Consider the following 21,867-nt stretch of genomic DNA (forward strand, 5'->3'; position numbering starts at 1 on the left):
CCATTTCCAACAACTAAAGTCAGTCTTCCATATTTACCCTTTCTTCTATTAGCAAGAAAACTGTAGAACTCTAGGACTTACTTCACTGCTTCAGCCAATCTCTTTTCACAAGTCAATTTCTCTTTCCTTAAGACCTTCTTAGCATGAACCTTATACTCTGAGGAATGTGCTATCTTGTTCTACATCTCCATGTCCTTCTCCTTAAAAGCTCCTGCATAACTCCATGATCCAAACATTTCAATCCTACTTTATTCCCTGAACCTTAGGAATACAATCTAACACTGTCATAAATAATTGATTCTAGACCAAGTCCTAGGCACTGCCAATTCCCCCCCCCACCACCTCCACTGATTAAGCTAATGCACATCCCTAATCTGTTTCCTTAATTTATCATAATCCCCTGCTCTATAATTCCACACATCTGTCTTGTTTTGTGAAGCCTGCACCTCTTTAGTCACTTCCCCACATCAACACCCAGACATCTATTATCACTGTATGAGATGTTATTATATACAACACTAGAGTCCCATGTGTTGCTTCAACTACATGTTACATAAGATAGTTTTTTCTAAGTAGCCCAAGAATTCAATCTCCTTACTCACACAATATTTCCTGATCATACAGTTAAAGTTACCCATTTTTATCACTCTTCTGTTGCTATATGAACATTTCAGAATTATTTCCCTCTGCATTCCCTGTTCTGTAGCAACAATCCCACTAAATATGTAAAATTTGTGCTAACCTTTACCCAAATTCCACACCAGACAACCCCGAAGCCATTATCATTACTGCTTTATTCAAGTTCTACAATGATAGAACAACTCTTCTGAAAATTGGCAATACAGTCTATATAGGAAAAAAAATTATTATTATTAAGAGAGACCTCCAAAGAATCAAGAACTCATCGAGGGAGACCATACTATTTGCACCAACTGTCATGCCTATTCTTGAATTCATTCACACTACTTGCACAAACAAATCCAATGACAATCCATTCCAAATTATACACCACTCTGAGAAAAAAATCTAGCCCTCATCCTCTTCTTTGATAGCATTCATCCTCAACTTCCAGGGATGCTCATGTTTCCCTTTCCCACTCTCCATAGAATTAAAAATTCTATCTATTGAAATTGTGTATAACCTTTTCAGAAGTTTGTTAGTCTCAATCATATCACTTCTCTTTTTCCTGTTTGCTAGTGGCTGCAGCCTACGAATTCTCGATCCATCTTTATAATCAATATTCCACAATCCTGATATCATTTTTGACACTTTCCTTTATAATCTGTCCACTGTATCAAAATCACAACCACTTGTGTGTGCAATAATCAAAGCGAGCTCTTATTGAGGCCTTGTAAAGAAGCAAAATGACTTATCTTTACATGTCAAGGTTTGTTTCAGCATTGCAATTATTCTCTTAGTCACATATACAATTTTTGCTATATAACCATTGAACTTCAACTTCCAGCCTGCTAAAACTACAAGAGTCTTAAAAGCCTGATCAGTTTCTTTTAGCATGATCCCACCAATATAATACAACATTGGATACCTATTCACACCAAAGTGCATCAATCACCTTACATTTATTAACATTGAACCAACAGCCATTTTTACATGTCTACAATTTCAGCCTATTCAAATCATTCTACAAGTACTGCATATCAGTAGCACTTCTGATTACCATAACTATCTTTGCATCATCACCAAATAGCTCAATGTTGCATGTCAAATCCTTCCAAGTCATAAATGAACAGATTGAATAACAATGAACCAACGACTGATTCTTGAGGCACACCACTGATTACCTTGAATCTTGAAACTTACCCCCCCCCCATATACGATTTTTTAATATCTGTCAGTCAGCCATCCTCTTATCCATGCCAATAGTTTATAATCCAATCCCATATTCTGCAATTTATCCGACAGTCTTCCATGCAGAATATGGGATTGGATTATAAACTATTGGCATGGATAAGAGGATGGCTGACTGACACATATTAAAAAATTTCAGCCAGTTGTATCCATTCCCGTTGTCTCAGTGGTAACATTATTATAGAATATGAGCAAGTTACCAAAACATGACTTCCTTAGTAAAATCATGCTGTTCATTGCAAAGTAGAGATTCTCTCTCAACCTATTTCTGAATGTGAGCCCTAACCAGCTTTTTCAAAATCTTCACCACCACTCCTGAGATACTGGTTGTCGATTGTTGGATACATCAGTCTTTGCACTACTCTTGTGCAATGGGATTCTTTTCAATCTTCCTTCTTCTGAGACGCAAATTATGTAGCCTGATCAAAGAAACAGCCATTTCAGCTGAACACTCTTTTAGCATCCATGTTGATATCACATTAGTTCCTATTGCAGAATTCTTATTCTGTTTGTGCAACAACTCTAATACTTCCTCCTCATGCACATGAGTTTCTTCATACAGTGAAGAGATAGCTGCGAGTTCAATGTTCCATATACCAAATTGATAGCTTTTAGCAAAATGGCTACTCATTAGTTGAACAATTTCTACATTTTTTTTAAATATATACTCCAGCCCAATTTAGTTTGTAACCTAACAGATAATAATAATAAAAGGACTCCAGCTTTGATGTGGTAATGGTTTTTTTTCCCCACCAGAGGTCAGGCCAATAATTGCAGTAAAGGCTGATCAGTAACTTTAGCAAACTATGTAGATTGTAGTGCAGTGTTATGCTCCAGATGGTGACCTTGATATGAAGGTCGAAACGTCGAGTGTTGATTTTGGTTTATATTAAACTAAAGTTTTACTCTAACAAGATAGTTGTCTCCATAATACATTTTTCAAAATGTATTCCGATTACTGTGTAAGCATGAAAGAAAGGATTCTTCTGCATCAGTGACACGCATACCATCTGCATTCAATAGAGTCATTCTTTCATTTACTTGCAAGCATAATGATAGAATTCTTTTGGGTTGTCTTTAATCTGCAGAGCCAGTTTCTTCTCATGTTCGATCTTAGCTTTCCATACAACACTTGACTCTTCTGTTTTCTGCTGCTTATAATTATCATAACTAATATCATCCCAATACACGTGGTATTTCTTCCACATCATCTTTTTCTTAGGAATTTCTTGCTAAATTATGTTACATATCCATTTCACTCATATATTTATTCTTCGAATTCAGAGACACATTCTGATATCGCATCATTTAAGTATTTTTTAAACACTTCCCAAGCACTGTCAATATCCTTCCCATGCAACAACTGATACCATGATGCAAAACCCCAGCATACTTCCCAGGTGGTCATAATTTCCTGCTTTCTAGTTCAGAATGTAATTAATTTTTTCTGAATGGAACATTCATAAAGTTAGCCACTTCGCAATGCCACATGATCACTGTCGCCAACCAGAGTCAGAATAGTTGTCTTTAACTGGTATCTCCTCTGACACTATAATCAGATCTAACACTTTTCAACCAAGAGTTCTTTCTGTCACATGCTGTTTGAGGAAGCTGTCTTGCAACTGCTCAATAAATTCAGTTTCATTCTTCTCATGCGATTTCTCAGCTACCTAATCATCAATGTTTCGATAATTCAAGTCTCCATTATGATTGCTCTTTTTGCATCACCTTAATTTGGTGATGAATTTCTTCGTCACTAGCATCCAGTCCACCAAGTCTGTAACAACACCCAACTGTATTTGATATTGTCAGACTAGCTTACAGATGATGGCTTCGAATTCCTTGCCATATGAAGAACTTATTAGTATTGTAGCCGTAGGTCTTAACTTAGCCTGACTCGCTTCATCTGATATTGTTAGCAACACAGACACACTTTGCACTTGATACCAGTTAGTATATCTACTTCTGACAGTCAGGATCACTAATGCCCACAATATGAGGTCCCAATACATTAATCAAGGCAACAAACACCATTTTTTTGTTTCTGATACTCCTAGCATTTGTGTACGAACATAAGTTACCTGCATGCTTTTTTTGTATGCTCGTATCTCTGGTCTGCATAACAGCCCTGCAACTTGCAGATCTCTGTTCTTATCTGGTTCCTTACTTATGCAGACAATTCCATCAGAATTCAGTTCCCCCTGACTCTGTATTAGGTCATTTAAGTGTAATATGTCCCCTCATGCAAATCCATTCTTCCCTCAAACTCATTCCCCACACACACATCCAAAAACTCGCATCCATTCTTTTTATGCAGAATATGCATTGAATCGTTTGCCATTATATAGCCCTTCTTCGCAATTCATTTCCATTGTATCTAGATAATATTCTAATGATTTTTATTTTCTCTCTTCTTCCAACAACCTTTTCATATCCTCTCTCATACTGAATTTATCGCTAGTTAAGTGTCGTTGATACCACCAGAATTACAAATTCTTTTCCTTTCCTTTTGTTTTTGAAATGCTTGTGCTATAATGTAAATTTCTGCTCCAGGAAAACTTGACATTATAACCTGCTCATCAATGGCATTTTTTATGATCGAATAACCATTTAAACACTATGACCATCACATTCTATTCCAATGAGTACGTCATCCATCTCAGTGACACAAATGATTTGTGTCACAGACTAATTGTATCAAGGCCACAAAACACTGTCCTCTATTCCTAATATTCTCTGCACTGGTGTATATAAGCACACTGGCTGTTCCCTGGTTCCCGCTTTGCTTCCTATAATTTCTTATCCCATTATTCATGTTCCATGATTGTTGCCCCATTTAGGCCATCAACTGTACTCCTATCTTGTTTTCCTTCATCCATGATCTCACACAAATCCCACCATCAAATTTTCATTCCCCCGGTTACACATTCACCACCTCTCATTAACAATCTACCAAGCTTCACACTACCATTATCACTCATATGTTGACCATCTGCAACAATTAGCTCTGTCCTACTCTAAATTTAGCCCACAGATCCACAAATTCAAGCTATCATACTTGAGCAACACACAATTTTTCCTCTTATATAGCTATAATTTTGAAAAGTATTTGCTATTTACATTTTGTATACCAATTTACTATTATTGGGTATGACATATGACTAGAGAAATTAAATGGCTCTACCAATAACAGAGATTTCTTCAGATGTTAATTTACTCTCTAAAAGGAAAATATTTTCCATATCCTTCACAAAGGAAAAAAAAAGGAATGATGTAGTAGGTTATTCATTATAACCTACTACATCAAATGTAAAAATGAAACAGAAGGAAGAAAGAAGGGTGGACTATGAAGTGAGGAACAGCAATTCCACATAAATTTTAAACATAGTTTTTAGAATAACTACTGAAAAACTATTTACTACCATTGTTCAACTATGCCATATTAGTGAACTACAGTTTAGAGCCTGCTGTACATGAGCGTTCTTCTGTGATAATTACTTCACTACTCACAGAAGTGAATATTTTTTCTAGTTCCCTCCCTTCAGTTTTCCCAAAAAAACAGCAAGAAAAATGAAAGTTCTATCACATAATACATATACTCAACTCTTACTAGAGTGAGACTTATGATAAATAAAAGTCGTTATAGTGGATGGTCTGACTCAATTTCTTGTATCAGAATGCTGATCTATTGGGCTTGAATGGGACATTTCAGCAGTTTGTGCTAAAAAGTTCACAATAATAGAGCTCGTTATTGGGAAAGATAAGATATCTGGCTATCATTGCTGTATTATGACTGCAATAGTTTCATCATCATTAATGAGTAACATGATACCATGATAGTACTACGTGATTAAGTTTACATTATTATCCTCCACCAAAAGGCTTATGTCCACATTATGCATATACATATCTGAATGTACACAACTACTGAGAAATGTGTTAAAGGTCAATTTTATGTTTGTGAGGGAATTACCAGAGCAGTTGGAGTAAAACCAGTCCTACATCCACAGTAAGACCAACTAACTTGATGCTGGAGGAGACAAACAGTAGAAGAATCGTAATCACTAAAGACAAATATAGCTAAATCAATAGACATACTATAAAATTCCACCCCACCCACATATAGGTTGGTGTGTGTATATTCACTTAGCTTATTTTTCCCTCTCATCTTTCTATTTATTTAAAGTTTTCCATACATATATTTCTACAGAAACATAACAATGCCAATATGTTTAACACTATCAAATTACTCAATGCTTCACAGTGTGAATAACTAGAAAAAAAAAAGCAATATACTGAACATTCTAATATTTCATTGGTTTTCTAACTGGCATCAAAGCACAAATGTGGTTAACACATAGTGCTCAAACAGGTTGAAGAAACAACTTGTAATTGAAAAGCATCTCATGTCATAAAAAAGACACCCTCTAGGAGGGCCAGATAACAATGAAGTTAATTCAGAGAAGTCAGGCAATTCTGTAATCTTAGAATGATCGTCTCCAGATTTTTGGCAAATCAATGTAGCTATAATTATTGGAGCTTGTTAGGGAAGTACTTCATAGCTAATCCTGATTTTAAGAATAGAATTTCAGTCTTGCAGAATCTTCTGTGCAACAGTTTTTCAATACTGTGCGAGTATCCAGAGCATGGTCTTCCAAGAGTTAACTTCCCTTACAGTTCTGGTTGCAAATGTAATTTTTATGTTCAAGGGGAATATTAACAAATGTACTAGAATATCTGAAGTAGGCCAAGCTGCAGAAACAAAGAACTTTCCACACTTCAGAATATGCAAGTCGATGATGCTGATCCTTAAGAAAATGGATGAAGGTAGACAGCCAAATGCATGGTTTGAAAGTGGCACAGAGATTATATTTGCAAAGAATCTTTTCTCTCTTTCGGGTGTACCCTGAATATGAAGAATAGGAATAGTTTTGCTGTCATCTTTTGTGTTGGTTGCAAGAGGAGGAGAAGAATAGATGAATTATCAATTCAGTAAATGGGCAGTTAAATTACCACATGATGTAATCCAGTTTTAAGTTGTAAAAGGTAATTATTTTGTGAGCAATACAGCTGATGAATCAAAATTCAAACAGTAATAGAGGTTATATTAACTTTAGTTTAAAAAATAAAGTATTCTGGCAACCTTGGGTGACTACATGCTTTTCCCTTATGAAATTTCAAGCTGGAGGATCTTGCTTCTACTCTGAACACACAATCTCACAGCTTTTTAAATATTAAACCAGGATATTAACTTTTTTTTTTCTCAATTTCTACAAGACTTGATTATCTGGTCAAAAGTAAGTGTACTAGAAAATGATGTAATTAATAAAATATAAACTTTATACACACTGTTCATTATCACAAAAAGTGCATGCAAATTAAACATCTGAGAAAACAGTTTATTGCAACATTAAATTTTAAAACAAAATTTTCCAGTTATATGTTCCATATAACTATGTTCCAAAACTGGATCTGTACTAAGATTTATTTTGGCATGTTTTGCCAAAATAAATCCTAGTACAGATCGCAAATTTTAAATCTATTCCATCTATGTAAACATTACTATATAGATAGTGATCCTAAACTGCAGACAAAGATTTTGCTTTAAAAAAAAACAAAACATTGTTTTTGCTGAAATAAAAGAAATTGATAGTGACTTTACATTAGGTTTACAGATTTAAAGCATAAAACACTTCCAAGATACAATTACCTACAATGAAACATAAGCTCAAACACCAAAATAATTCAATGGGTATTTAAAAAAAAAGTTTCTTAATTTTTATAAGTGATGTACAAAACCACTTTTATTCTTGGGTAAGAATTCTTAGGAGTAGATAAATTTCACTGCCCAAGATGAGACCACTAATAACAGTGCAATGAAAGGACTATAGTGGCTTGAGAAGAGTCCATGCTTGGTCTCTAGAGTAGGGATTCCAGATTATCTAACAGTACTAATGTGCAAATAGAAGTTTATAACCTTTCCTGTGTAAGATTCGCATTAAAGAAGTGTCATTTTTAACCAGACATTACATCTTCGGTTAAGTTTTGGTATCGAGACCACGTGTTTCTTAACATATAACAGTTTTAATAAAATAAATAATACACTCCAACAAGTTTCATCATTGGACTTACATTGTCAGAGTTATCAAAACTTACATAAAATAAATAAGACTAGAAAAAAAATTCTTTACAAAAACTCAATTCAAATACACACAGCAAGTGTTATCAGAACTTCACAATTATTACATATAAACAAGTGACCAGAATACGTATTTATTGTTCTGTATGCATTGGAAGAACAATGCTAGTTGTTGCTGTCATGTTCTGTAGCATGATGTATGTCATATCCCAGGTCTGCAGTTGTTAGATTTTTTTTTTTTTTTTTTTTTAACCAAACTTGGTGCAGGATTAAACCTTGGTTTCTGTGTGGGGGATTCAAAGCATTTCTGAGGCTTCTTCTTTGAACTTTCTTGTAAAACAGTTATCTTCAATATATGGCATTTCTGTTTCTTGCCAAACTACTTGTTGGCCTATGTTTGTATGACAAGAAACAGAAATGTCATATATTAATCATAACTGTTTTACAAGAAAGCTCAAAGAAGAAGCCTAAGAAATGCTTTGGATCACCCACACAGAAACCAAGATTTAATCCTACACCAAGTTTGGTCAAAAATATAACAACTGCAGACCTGGGATATGACATACATCATGCCGCAGAACATGACAGCAACAATTAGCATTGTTCCAATACATACAGAGAAATTAATACAACCATGTTCTCGTCACTGGTTTGTATGTAATAATCGTGAAGTTCTGATAACACCTATGTGTAATTAATTTTTTCTAGTCTTTTTTATATAAGTTTTGGTACTCCTGATGATTTAAGTCCAACGACTTAAGAAACTTGGGGTATGCAGTTTATTTTATTAAAACTTATATGTTAATAAATAAATGATCTCAATACCAAAATAACTGAAGAACTGCTGAACCAGAGAAACATTTGCAGACATTACATCTTTCAAACATGCCTATTATACAGTCTAATCTCGTGTGAATTTCAAAGATAGATTAAAAACAATGTAACAATACAATAACGATGGCAATACAATGCAAGCGAAGAAAGAAAAAAATGTAGTTGAAAAGTGGTACAGGGGACCTTACCCTTGAAAGTGTTGAATGATGTATTCCATGACCTTGGCCAAGTTGGTACTGCCACCAAATCTTTATTCAGTGATGATGCATCATTACAATATTGTCCATGTGGCAAACCTGAAAAGAGTGCACCATCATCACCACCAGCAGAAAATCAGTATAGATTATTTTCCATATAATTAAATCATTAATGAATATTTGAAAGACCAAACAGAGCCAAATGTACAACCACAGAACTGCCAACAGACAAACCAGAAACAAGAGTGATAGACAAAATAAAGAATTCTTAACTATGGAACAACAAAGCAATAGAGGAGATTTTAGTTATCATTCAATGTTCAACAGATGATCAAGCAAAGTGATGAATAAACCATACTCAAAAGAATAAGATTTAGTCAAACAAGTGAAGCAGAGTAATATCTCATAAAAATGAGTTGTAACATACAGTTCTTGGGAAAATAAACTTCAACAATCTTCTATCCATTAGTAATACCGTCCCTCCACATGATACATATGCAATATACCTATTGTATAATATATATGCAGTACATGGTGTATTAGCCTGTATTTGCATATATCATGCATTGCTGCCAGCCTGGCTTGGCCAGGCATATAGCACACTCTGGATGTTGCTGATATTTTTGCAAAAATCTTCCCAAGTGTGTCAGCAAACTGTGCAACCATTATGGTCCAAGATAGAGAGCTGGTAAGCAGTATATTTGCCTTCCATTTTCCAGATTTTTTTCCCATACTTCTTTGCTGTACAAAAGAAGTATATTGGATACAGAATACTTTCTGGTTTTGATGACATATTTAGCTTAGGCTAGGCCATACTTGAAAACAATTTGGTGTTGTGGGATACCTGCAGAAAATACCCCAAGCTTTCTTTTGGATCCCTTTGACTGCTGTACAATCATTATTCCACCACGGCATTAGGAAAATGTGGAAACTGACTACATGTTTCAGGAATTGCAGTTTACGCAATACTGGCACTACATCACTGATGGAAGAGCTGACTGTTTCAGAATCAAATTCTGCTAATCATGAGACGTTCAGCCTGTTAATTTGCTCAATTTTCCATCATGATATCCATGATGGAATGCATGGTTGCCTACACAGAAAGGTGGATATCATAGGAAAGTGATCATTCCCAAATAAATTCTTGTAGACTTCCCACTAGAAAAGTAGGAAAAGGGAGAGTGAGCAGAAAGTTAAGTCTATGGCAGTGAATGTTTGGGTAGGCATATGGGAGGTGTTGGTTTGTGTTTAGAAGGGAGAGATTAATGTTGTTGAGCATATGCTCAACTCTTTCTTTGATGTTTGTTCGAGCACTATCCCACAGCGTTATATAGGGAGAATGATAACTGCAATATAACATCAAAATCATCTTGAGATATCTCAGCAGGAGAAATGCAGATATAGTACACTGTTAATAGAGTTCTGAGTGTCAGACAGCAAATGATTTGTTTGTATTGAGTAAGACTTGCTGGAAAAAGGTTATGGTTGCCAACAAACATGGAGACTTCCCATGAGCAGGTTCATCCCTGTTCTATCCTTAGGAATGATGGTGGCATTTTATAATGCTGGATCATCTCTCACCTTGAAAATAGAGATTTGGCTCTGTTTTCAAGGTGAGAAAAAAAAACGAGTTGTGGAAATGTTTTTGTTATTTCTTTTTTGGTGATCTGGCTTTCTGTGTTAAGTAGTTTTGGTACCCTTGGATTTTTTTTTTTCTTTGAGAATGAGGACAACCAGTATCCATAATTTCTTCATCAGGAAAAATATCCAAGACGATCATATTGTACACCTTCTAGGACACTACATACGTGAATTATTTTATCTTCTAAGAGGGAGAGGAGGGGGGGAAAAAGTAGCATCCATGCCACCTGAAGATGGCCCATCTATTACAGGGTTTCAAGGCACATCTTTGATCTTCTGCAGTGCACATGTTCTAATATCTTTTTATTAATGGATTTTTATGTAGCAGGCCATCTTTAACATGTCTTTATGAGTAAATTCACACAGATCGACCTCATTCATTCACTCAAAAAGAGGAAAGCAAGTCATATATCATTCAGTGATTTTAGAATTGTTTGAAGGTAGGATCAGCATGTGAGTTTGATTCCTAATGACTGCTGTCTTCTCAGCATAAGAAGATTTAGCAGATGTTGGTGCCAGTTTTTGGTATATTTCCCCATTGCCTCCTGATAAGTGTCACATTGCTATCTTTTTATTTTTATTTTTTTTTAATCTTCTCAACATTCTACTTTTAACATGCTTGGGAATAAAACCAGATGATCTCTCTCACAGAGCATTTTGGTGTTTAATCTTGCATTCTTTATTCTCATGGAGAATGATATGAGAGCGACAGTAGAGAAAGAGAGTATTGTCATAGATGTTTTACAAGCAAGAAATGCGAGGCTTGTTGAAAGAGCGAAAATGAAGTGACAGAAGTTGGTGCTGAAAGCCATGAAACAAAGTATTGGTGTGAATGGAGTTCCAGGTTTAAGCAATAGTGAAAGAAACACATGAAAGAGAATAAATGAGGTATTTGAAAGCAGTGGTGAGATAGTGTATGCAAAAGTTAAATGGACGGACTGAAAGATAACAAGTGTGATAGGTAGCAAGAATGAAGGTGCAGTCGATCTGGTAAAGATAGCGAAGTTCAGTAAAAAAGTAGCTCAGGATACGAAACAAAGTTGAGGCAATTGTGGAGTGAAATGAGGAGATTAACAGGTATGTATGGAAGGGAGAGAAAGGCTGGAATAAAAGATAGTAGTGTGAAAGAGGTGTCCAATAATTTGAGAATGACTATGCATGGGGATTCGATTATTAGAGATGTGAAAAATGAGAAAGTGCATAAGGTTTGCTTTCCAGGGAGGAAGGGGTAGATTGAGCAATGATTGAAGCATTAGATATGAGGAAGAAGCAAGCAAGAGACCAGTGGTAGTAGGCACAAATGATCTGGATGGCAACAAGTAAAATATAAGGATGATTATCAGTAGGTTGTTGAGGAGATAAAAAGATAAGTGTCGTAGGAAAAGTAGTCTAGAATTCATTATATGACTGTGTGGAATAAATTTGAGGGAGTTGTATAACAGAGACAGGCTACATTTAAATAGATTTGATGTTAGGCAGCTGGAGAAATTGTTGCTGCAAGAGTGATGACTGAAGTGAATGGAAGACACAAGGAAGCAAAAGATAACATGGAACAGCAGGTAAGAAAGCTTGTTTATGCACAGGCGAGTAATATGAGTGAAGAGAATGAGAGAAGGATCAAAAGACAGGGAAATGGGAGAGGTCAAGGAGGACAGGGAGACAATGCATGAGAAGAGTGGATGCATGTGTGTATAACAAAGGATTGGGATGAGCAGGGATGTAGGTGTAACAAAAAGGTCTAAAGAGAGGTGTAAGATCAGTGATAAGAAGTGATAAGAGCTGAGCAGCCAAGTGAGGGATATGGAGGAGTCACATCTGAGGAATGGGATTGGGGAAGCTTGTTACAGAACCAGAAATAAGCAAGTATGTTTACAAATGCCAGAAGTATTAGAATAAAGGAAATGAAATTGTAGCATTAATAGAGTGTATTCATCCAAAATTGTTGGAATAATTATTACTATTATTATTATTGTTGTTCCGGGAAACTCCAAGGAGTCGACAGACTCATCGAGGGAGGCCCTAACATCATGTCTGGAACAACTATTCAACATTCACACAGTATCTATCATATCTTGCCTTGAACTCATTCACGGTCGTAGCACCCACAACAGACTCTGGAAGCTTATTCCACTCATTCACCACCCTCCAAGTAAAAAACCTAGCTCTAACACCCTTTTCAACCACGCTCTTGCCCAGCTTCCATGCATGGCCCCTAGTCCTCCCACCACCAGTCATATTTTCAAAAATATCTTCTGGATCAATCTTATAAAAACCCTTCAGTAATTTGAATGTCTCAATCATATCACCCCTACTTCACAAATTTCTGCAACCCACAAATCCTCAACCTATTCTCATAAGGTTCATTCCACAGACCTGCTATCATCTTGGTCACTCGTCTCTGGACCCTCTCCACTTCCTCCCCATCACGAAGAAACTCTGGTGCCCATAACTGGGCACAGAAGTCCAGATGGGGTCTTATCAAGGCTCGATACAGAGGAACAACAACTTGCTTCTCTCTGCATGTTAAAGTATTTTTCATGAGCCAAGTGATTTGGTGAGCTGTTTTAGTTACTTTTGCAATGTGCCCCCTAAACTTCAACTCCCTATCCACCAACACTCCCAAATCCCTGGCATCATCTATCTCCTGGAGTACGGTTCCACCTATGCGATATACTGCTGCTATTCTTTTCACCTCAAAGTGCATAACCTTACACTTTGCCACATTAAACTGACATCCATTTTTCCTAGTCCAGTCCTCCAAACTATCCAAATCATCCTGTAAAATTTTGACATCCTGTGCACTCACAATTGCTCTACCCAACTTTGCATCATCAGCAAACAAGTGAACACTTCCTCTCAAATCCTTTCCAATATCATTGATGAACAAATTGAAAAGCAGTGGTCCAAGAACAGAGCCCTGCGGCACTCCACTAGTCACAAGACGTCTTTTTGACTCCACTCCTGAATAAACCACTCTCTGGTATCTCTCCTTCAACCACCCTCCTATCCATCTTACCAACCCTATATCTATCCCCATCTGTCCAGTTTACTGATTAGGGTTCCATGTGGTATCCTGTCAAAGCCCTTGGCAAGGTCCAGTAGTATCACTGTAAACCCATTACCCCCATCCAGTTCAGCTGTCACTGTGTTATAAAACGTGAGCAAGTTACTGAGGCATGATCTACACTTCACAAAACCATGTTGCCCCCACACAATATCCCATTTTCATCTATCCAATCCTGTATTCTTTTCTTGACTAATTTCTCTAAGACCTTGACAATGATTCCTGATATGCTAATCGGTCGGTAATTTACAACAGCGGTCTTGGAACCACCTTTATGCAGTGTAACTATTTTCCCCTCCTTCCACCCGCTCGGGACTAACCCAGACCCGAGACTCAAATTAAACAAAATGGTCAAGGGTACTGACAATTCATTAGCTGCTTCTCGTACTACACGAGCTGGTATACCATCCAACCCCACAGATGTATTGACATTGAGGTTATGCAATAGACTACTCACCTCCACTTCATTCACCACAATTCCCGTATAATCTACTGGTTTATTCGTTTCTGCAATGTCACCACCTGGATGATATATTCTTGCAAAGTGCTCACTCAGTAACTCAGCTATCTCAACTGATTCAGTTACCTCCCTACCATCGGCATTCTTTAAAATCATTCTGCCATGTACATTTTTCCTTTTACTTGCTACATATCTAAAAAACTGTTTAGGATTCTCTTTAGCCTGCATGGCCAATGTTCTTTCGTAATCCTTTTTTGCTTTTCTTACCACACTCCTCACCCTTCTGGCCTGCGCTTTATACCGTTCATGTGCCTGCCGGTCACCTTTCTCCTTAAATTCCCTCCATACTTGTTTCTTTTATTGCAGCTCAAGCTTAATGGTGTTATTCATCCATTTAACCCCTACTTGATTTATTATTCGGACTCTAGGTATACAGTCAGCCATTGCTTCATGCAAGCACTTCTTAACCACCTCCCATGCACTATCAACTTCTAGTCCTTGCAGTTGTACATGCCATGGCACTGAGCCAATCAAACTCCTAAGCTTGTCATACTTTCCAGCCCGATAATTCCACATGTACCCTGTCTTAATTGAAAATTCTACACCTTTAGCCACCTCCCAAGTCAAGACCCTATGATCACTCTCACCGATTGGTGGCAATGTGGTCATATTTGTTACAGCCAAATCCTCAGATGTAATTACTAGGTCAAGCACTCTCTGATCCCTAGTATTTTCCATTACATGTTGTCGCAGATAGTTATCCCTTAATAACTGCATAAAATCCAATTCCTTCCTCCCGTGTGTCCTCTCCTCACTCCAATCAATGCGACCATAGTTGAAATCTCCCATAATAATCACCCTCCTTCCACTCATTTTTTCTATTTGCTTGTGCATACTGTCACCACCATCTTTTCCATCACCTGGTCTATAGCAGCACCCAATTGTATATTTAGTTCTGCTAGCCACAATCTCACACCAAATGGCCTCAAATGTGCTCTTTTCTCTATCCTGCAATTCAACTTCTATTCTCCTTGGCTGTAGCTCATCAGCTATCATCAACAATACTCCTCCCTCCATTTTATTCTCTCTGTCATTCCTGAACACACTATTCCCATCACATTCAATCCCACTAGCTATATCATCTACAGTCAGCCATGTTTCACTAATACTAATAACCTGTGGTCTGGAAGTGCCAACCATGGCCAAAAACTCTTCCTTCTTGTTCCTAATACTCCTAGTATTAGTGTACATGAATTTAAGACCCCCATTAGCCCCAACCCTACCTTGATGCCTTATATTAACTATCCCACTCTGGTTTGTTGTCCTTATTTGCTCTAGCATATTATATTCATTCTTACATTCAACTGCCTCCCTAAGGACTATATATCTACTCCCCCCCCCCTTAACGAATCTAGTTTCTCTGAATTTGCACATCCACTACATTCAGCAACACTTTCTCACGTCTTCTTACACCATAACCATTCAAATGCAAGCCATCCATCTTATATAGATCCTTTCGCCCATCAAACTCACTCCACACCACTCGTCATACATAACCCACGCATAAAGTCATTTGCAATTATGGCCCTCCTTTTAAACATTTCACTGTCATACCGTGGCAAAAGACTAATCATTCTAACTCTCTCTCACTCTTTTCTTTTGCTACCTCAAACAATTCATTCAGGTGTTCTATCATTTTCATTTTATCTCCTTTCAAATCATTTGTACCTGCCACAACAATCATTTCTTTCACCCTTTCCTTTTGCTCTCTAATAGACTCAGTTACATCCTTTATGGTAGCACCAGGTTGATACGATTTTGTCAAATCCTCTACTAACACACCTCGTACTAACGAGTCTCCATACAGCACTCTATCCTTCATTTTGTTCATGTTCACATTCATACGCCTATTTTTCCTGTCATACCTTTTATTATTGGTTGGTTCATTCAGTAGACTTTTGTTCATGCACTCTAGCTGCTGTTTTGCCCTTTCTATCGCACCATTCAACAACACGATCTCATTCAATGCATCTATCTCATCTTTTTTATTCTCTGAGAAACCATTAATACTATCATTCACACTTTCTACATTCACACTCTCATAATTCTCATGTACAACCTTGCTGTTTCTTGTCATATCGCTATTTTCTTCATTCTGAAGGTTGACAAAAATATCACACTCACGATCCGAAATACACTTCAATTCCTCATTCTCCCTACATTTTCTACACACATTCAATCCTTTATTATCAATAAGTGAGACAAGGTTAGACGAGGATGACATTCTGACAGGAATAGAGATGGATGGATGTTTTTCATCAAGTCAGACAATACAAAAAAAGGGGGGGGTGATGTTTACAGTAGCAGAGGAGTTATCTCCAACTAAGGTGAAGATGAAAGAAGCAAACAGTGGTAGTGATTTTGAAGCAGGTATGTGTTAGGTGAAGGTGAAGAGAATGAAATATCTAGCTTCGGTGTTGCTATAGATCTCGTGATGCAGAAGGCAGTGAGAAAGAGATGAATAGGGGCCAATCAGTCAAACTACTAAGAAAGGATGATCATTATAGGTGATTTATATTATGGTAATGCAGACGAATGAAGAGACAGCATCTGAGAGAAAAAATAATGAATTTCAGTTTTTTAGGAGCAATTACCTTAGACAGTACATAACAGATAATACACACAGATCAAGGGTCTTGGATTGATTATCTAATCAGAGGATGTTATTGTAAATGAGGTATTGAATCTCCCTGTGAGAGTGACCATGAGGTAATTACTTAGGTGGTGGCCAGTCACACGAGGACTTCTGTGAGAAAGATATATGTGAAAATTTACGGCTGGTGAGCATGACAAACTCAGGAGACAGTTTGCAGCTATATCATGGAATGAAGAATTGGAAGAAAAGGAGATGAATGATGCTTGTGACATGTTCAAGAACTGTCAAAAGCAATGTCTGAATGCATTCCAAAGGTCAAAAAAAGAACAAAGGTGGGTGTGAAATGGATGAATGAGGAGGTGAAGCATGCAATTTGGAAGAAGGCATTATCGAGGAAGCATAATATCAGTGGGTAATAAGTCTGGTGCATGAGGAGTACAAAGAGATAAAACAAGAGAAGTGACACACATGGTAAGGGTAACAAAAGTGCAGTATGAACAGCAGTTAGCCTAATGAGAACAAAAAGAATCAATAGAGTCTTTTATTTATATATATATATATACACACACACACACTTGGCCAGTAGAAGAAAGAATGATACTGATCATAGAGAAAAGTAGATGATAACCACTGAGGAGGATATAGTAGAGTTGTTGAATGAGCAGGTCATAAAAGATCTTCATGAAAGTAATAACATCAAGCAGAACTTGAAAGCAGTGGGAAGGTAGGAGGAACTGCTGATGGCAAGTGAGAAGGAGGTATGATGAATTGAATAAACTTGATGTCAACACCACAGGAATTGTGGTGAATGAAGTGAAGGTGAATAGTCTTTTACAAAACCTCAATGTCAATACAACCGTGGGATTGGATGGTATACCAGCTCGTGTCGTACGTGAAGCAGCTAAAGAATTGTCAGTGCCCTTGACCATTTTGTTTAATTTTGAGTCTGTGTCTGGGTTAGTCCCAAGGGGTGGAAAGAGGGGAAAATTAGTTCCACTGCATAAAGGAGGTTCCAAGACTGCTGTTGTAAATTATTTCTAACGATTCCTGATCAGCATATCAGGAATCGTTGTCAAGGTCTTGGTGAAAATAGTCAAGAGGAAAATACAGGATTAGATAGATGAAAATGGGATACTGTATGGGGGACAGCATGGTTTTTTTGAGGGTAGATCATGCCTCAGTAACTTGCTCACGTTTTATAACACAGTAATGGCTGAACTGGATAAGGGTAATGGGTTTACAGTGATTCTACTGGACCTTGCTAAGGCCTTTGACAGGATACCACATGGAATTGTAATCAGTAAATATGCTGCAGTTTGTCTCTGCTTTAACAAGCAGAGACAAACAGGTTATTGTTCCTCTGTATTGAGCCTTGATAAGACCCCATCTAAAAGGTGCCCAGATATGGGTGTTCCCATATCTGGGCACCTTTTATCTGTTCCCATATATGGGTGTGCCCAGATCCTCTCCACCTCCTCCCCATCTGGATGGGGAGGAGGTGGAGAGGATCCAGAGACAAGTGACCAAGATGATATTAGGCCTTTGGCAAATCTAACTGGAGTGTTAGATTTGCCAAAGTTCCAAAGGAGTGGAAAGAGCAAAACTGTTTCACTTCAGAAAGGAGGTGATAAGACTGGAGGCTTAAAATTACAAACCAATCTGTCTGGAGTTGTAGTAAGGTGTTAGAGAGTTCAGTGAGTACCAGAATTGGATTGATAACAATATTCTCTTTGATGGACAGCATGGGTTTGCTAAGGAAATTTCATGTTTTAGTAATTTACTTACTTACTATAATAAAGCAAATTGGATAAAGGGGAAGCATACAGGGTGGTATATTTGGATTTTGCTAAAGCCTTTGATACATTGCCATGTGACAAGTTAGTAATTAAACTGGAACAGATCAGGTTGGATTGGAGTTTGGCTGTCTGATAGTTATCAAGTTTTGTATGTGGAAGCGATATCTTAGAGAAAGATTATGAGTGGTAGGTTTTTTTTTTTTATGTTGGGCCCATACACAGGAGGTTGGTTGGTAAACCTATAGTACATTAGTACCATGTATGGGTAGTGGATTGGGAAAGGAGGAATTTGTTTCATTTGATTTGAATGACTTTAAATTATATTCCTTTGGAAACACAGCAGGTGGGAGACTGTTCTACAGTGCAGCAGTTGCAGGGATGAAGGAAGAGGAAAAGAAACTTGTTGTTTGTTTCTAGGTGTACTGTGAAGGGATGTTGTGCAGCAGCTGCACGTGTTCCAATGAGCTGTTTACTGAGCAGAGGAATTATTGATGTTATTTTAGATGAGCATTTCCCATGGAAATATTCGTAGAATATACATACTGCAGAGACCATATGTCTGTGTGAAAGTGGGAGAGTTGGTAAGGGATGGATCATTGATAAGTCTAATTGCTCTCATCTGTATTGAGTCAACCATTTTGAGAGAGCTTTTAGGGGCCCCACCCCATATGTGGGAGCAGTATTCAATAGCTGGACAGATTTGTAATTTGTATAATGTTAGTAGCTGTTTGGGGATGAAGTAACATCTTGAGTAAAAGAGAAATTCTAGTGTTTTTTTTTGAGGCTGAGGATGCAATGGTTGCGATGTGTTTATGCCAGGAGAGGTTTGATGTGAGGGCGATTCCAAGAAGCGAGATCTCATGACTGTCTCTGGAAATTTGGGTATCGTCAAAAAGGATACTGGGGAAAAATGGTTCTTTTTTTTTTTTTTTTTTTTTTTTTATGGGAAATAGTACAGAACTGGGTTTTATTGGCGTTGAAATTTATGAGGTTATCTGAACCCCATTGTTGGATGGCTTAGAGATCGGAGTTGATGGCGGGGTTGATGTGAGTTATGAAGGGTAAGGCTTATCATATGCAAGCATGGAGTGAAGTGTGCTGTCATCTGCAAGCATGGAGTGAAGTGTGCTGTCATCTGCAAGCATGGAGTGAAGTGTGCTGTCATCTGCAAAACTGTGCATTGGGTTGGAAGTCAATTGCAGTAGGTCATTGATATATATATAGCCTAGGTTGGTGAGAGAACAGAACTTTGTGGGACTCCAGCATTAATTGAGTGATGAGAGGATAGGGAGCCGTCCACCATCATACACAGTGTGCATCCAGACAGAAAGTTGTCAATCCAACTACAGAAGTCCTGGGTCATACTGAATGATGGTAGTTTGCCGAGTAGACCTTTGTGCCAGACTCGGTCAAAGGCTTTGGAGATATCTAGTGCAACCACTTGAGATTCACCTAACCTCTCCATAGCATTTGTCCAGAGATGGGTGATGATGTGCGAGTAGATCTCCTGTTGATCGGCAGTGACGGAATCCATACTGGTGGTCATTTATTTGATGAGGGTCTTCAAGATAGTGTAGGAGTTGGGAATTGATGATTTTTTCCATTACTTTTGACAGGACTGAGGTAAGCGAGATAGGGTGGTAATTGGATGGAAGTTTGTCACCCTTCTTGGGAATGGGCTGAATATAAGCCAATTTCCAGTTTGTGGGATAGATTCCAGTGGAGTAAGAGAGTATATTTATAGGTGACATAGAATAGGAGGTCAGTTCTGGAGCACAAACTTTCAGAACAATTGGGAGAATGCCATCAGGGCCAGGAGACTTTTTTGTGTCTAATTTAGACAGTATTTTTCTGATTTCATCCTGGCAAAAGGATATAGGGGGCATGTATGTTGGGTGTCTGGAATGGTTGGGGGGGGGGGGACATTTACCATCGTCAGTTATGCATGCATTTGAAGCCAGAAGATTGGCTTTTTCTGTGGGTGATGATGCAGTAGAGCCATCTGGGTATGATAAGGGTGGGAAGTGTTGGACAGAAGTTATGGCCAATTCCTTTGGCGAGACACCAAAAGGCTCAGCTCCAGTTTGGATAGGCTGCTGCTAGTTTCAAACACTGTTTTGGAAGCATTGATTGCTTTTTTTTGCATCTATTACGGGTTTTGGTGTAAGCTTTGAAGGATGATGAGGTTCTTGATTTCAGCCAGTTGTTGTTGTAAGTCTGGTGTTTCATCTCTACAGCCTTGGCACATCTTTTGGAGAACCAGGGTTTCGTTAGAGAACGGTAGTTCAGATCGCTGTGTGGAATGTATGTATTCATGCCTGTAAGGATTACTTTGGTAATAAGCTCGGTGCACATGTTTGGGTTGGAAGGCCGGAAGCAATAATCCAATCATGGGAATGCGGCATAGAAGTTTGGGAGGCTGTCCCACTTGGCACTGTTATACTGCCAAACTACTCTTGTATGGGAGTGTCTGGGTAAACGTTGTTGCATGGGGGGAGGAGATGAGCACTAGGTTGTGGTCAGAATTGCCCAGGGGCTCACTACTTTCACTGTGTATTTGGAGGGGTCACTGGTGAGGAAGAGATCTAGGGTGTTTGGGGAGTGGTTTGGGTAATCTGGTTGGCATCTGGACAAGTTGTGTAAGGTCATTAGTGATGGCAAATGTTTCAGCATCTCTGCCTGCAAGATCTGAATAACTGGAGGAGGAAAGCCAGCTAGTGTTGTGGATATTAAAATCTCCTAGGAGGATGATTTCGCTGTTGGGAAAGTGGGTTTGGAGAAAGTCTATTTTTAGGGAGAGGAAATTAAAGAGCTCAGGGTGGTTGGTTGTGTTAGGGGAGCGATAGAGACAACAGATGAATTGGACTCAATGGGGAAGGGATATTTTCAACCAAAGAAGGTCAAAGTTGGGTGATTCTAGGTTGGGTGCTCTCTGGTATACCCTGAGGATCTGTTTTGGGATCATTGCTGTTTAATTTGTGCAATGATCAGGTATGAATAGTGATATACAGTTGTTGTGCAGATAATACAAAGTGAGGATTATGAGGAGTACAATGGATGTTGTAGCCTTGCAAGGAGACTTGAACAGACTTCCTGTATGGGCAAATGAATGGGGCTGCCAGTTGAACATAGCAAGGTAGGTTTTAAAGTTTGTAAAGCATATAGAAACATGGGTGGAAATATCTTAGAGGAGGTGGAGGATCTGGGGATG

The 21,867-nt window shown here is 37.9% G+C and overlaps 1 protein-coding gene across 4 annotated transcripts in view; it reads right to left on the reverse strand.

Annotated features, from left to right (window-relative positions):
* nej (CREB binding protein nejire) overlaps positions 1 to 21,867 on the reverse strand; it is a 481,376-nt gene that overhangs the window by 431,414 nt on the left and 28,095 nt on the right. For 3 of the 4 annotated variants that reach the window (XM_090394330.1, XM_090394331.1, XM_090394329.1), the window contains exon 2: positions 9,031 to 9,138. The exons of the other annotated variant lie outside the window; for it this stretch is intronic. In XM_090394330.1, the coding sequence (XP_090250456.1) occupies positions 9,031 to 9,138 (108 nt within the window). The remainder of the gene's footprint in view (positions 1 to 9,030; positions 9,139 to 21,867) is intronic. 4 annotated transcript variants of the gene reach the window in all.

Source organism: Typopeltis vanoorti, chromosome 6 (genome assembly GCF_054136105.1).
Source record: "Typopeltis vanoorti isolate ZY-2024b chromosome 6, IOZ_Tvanoo_1.0, whole genome shotgun sequence".
Classification (NCBI taxonomy): Eukaryota; Metazoa; Arthropoda; class Arachnida; order Uropygi; family Thelyphonidae; genus Typopeltis; species Typopeltis vanoorti.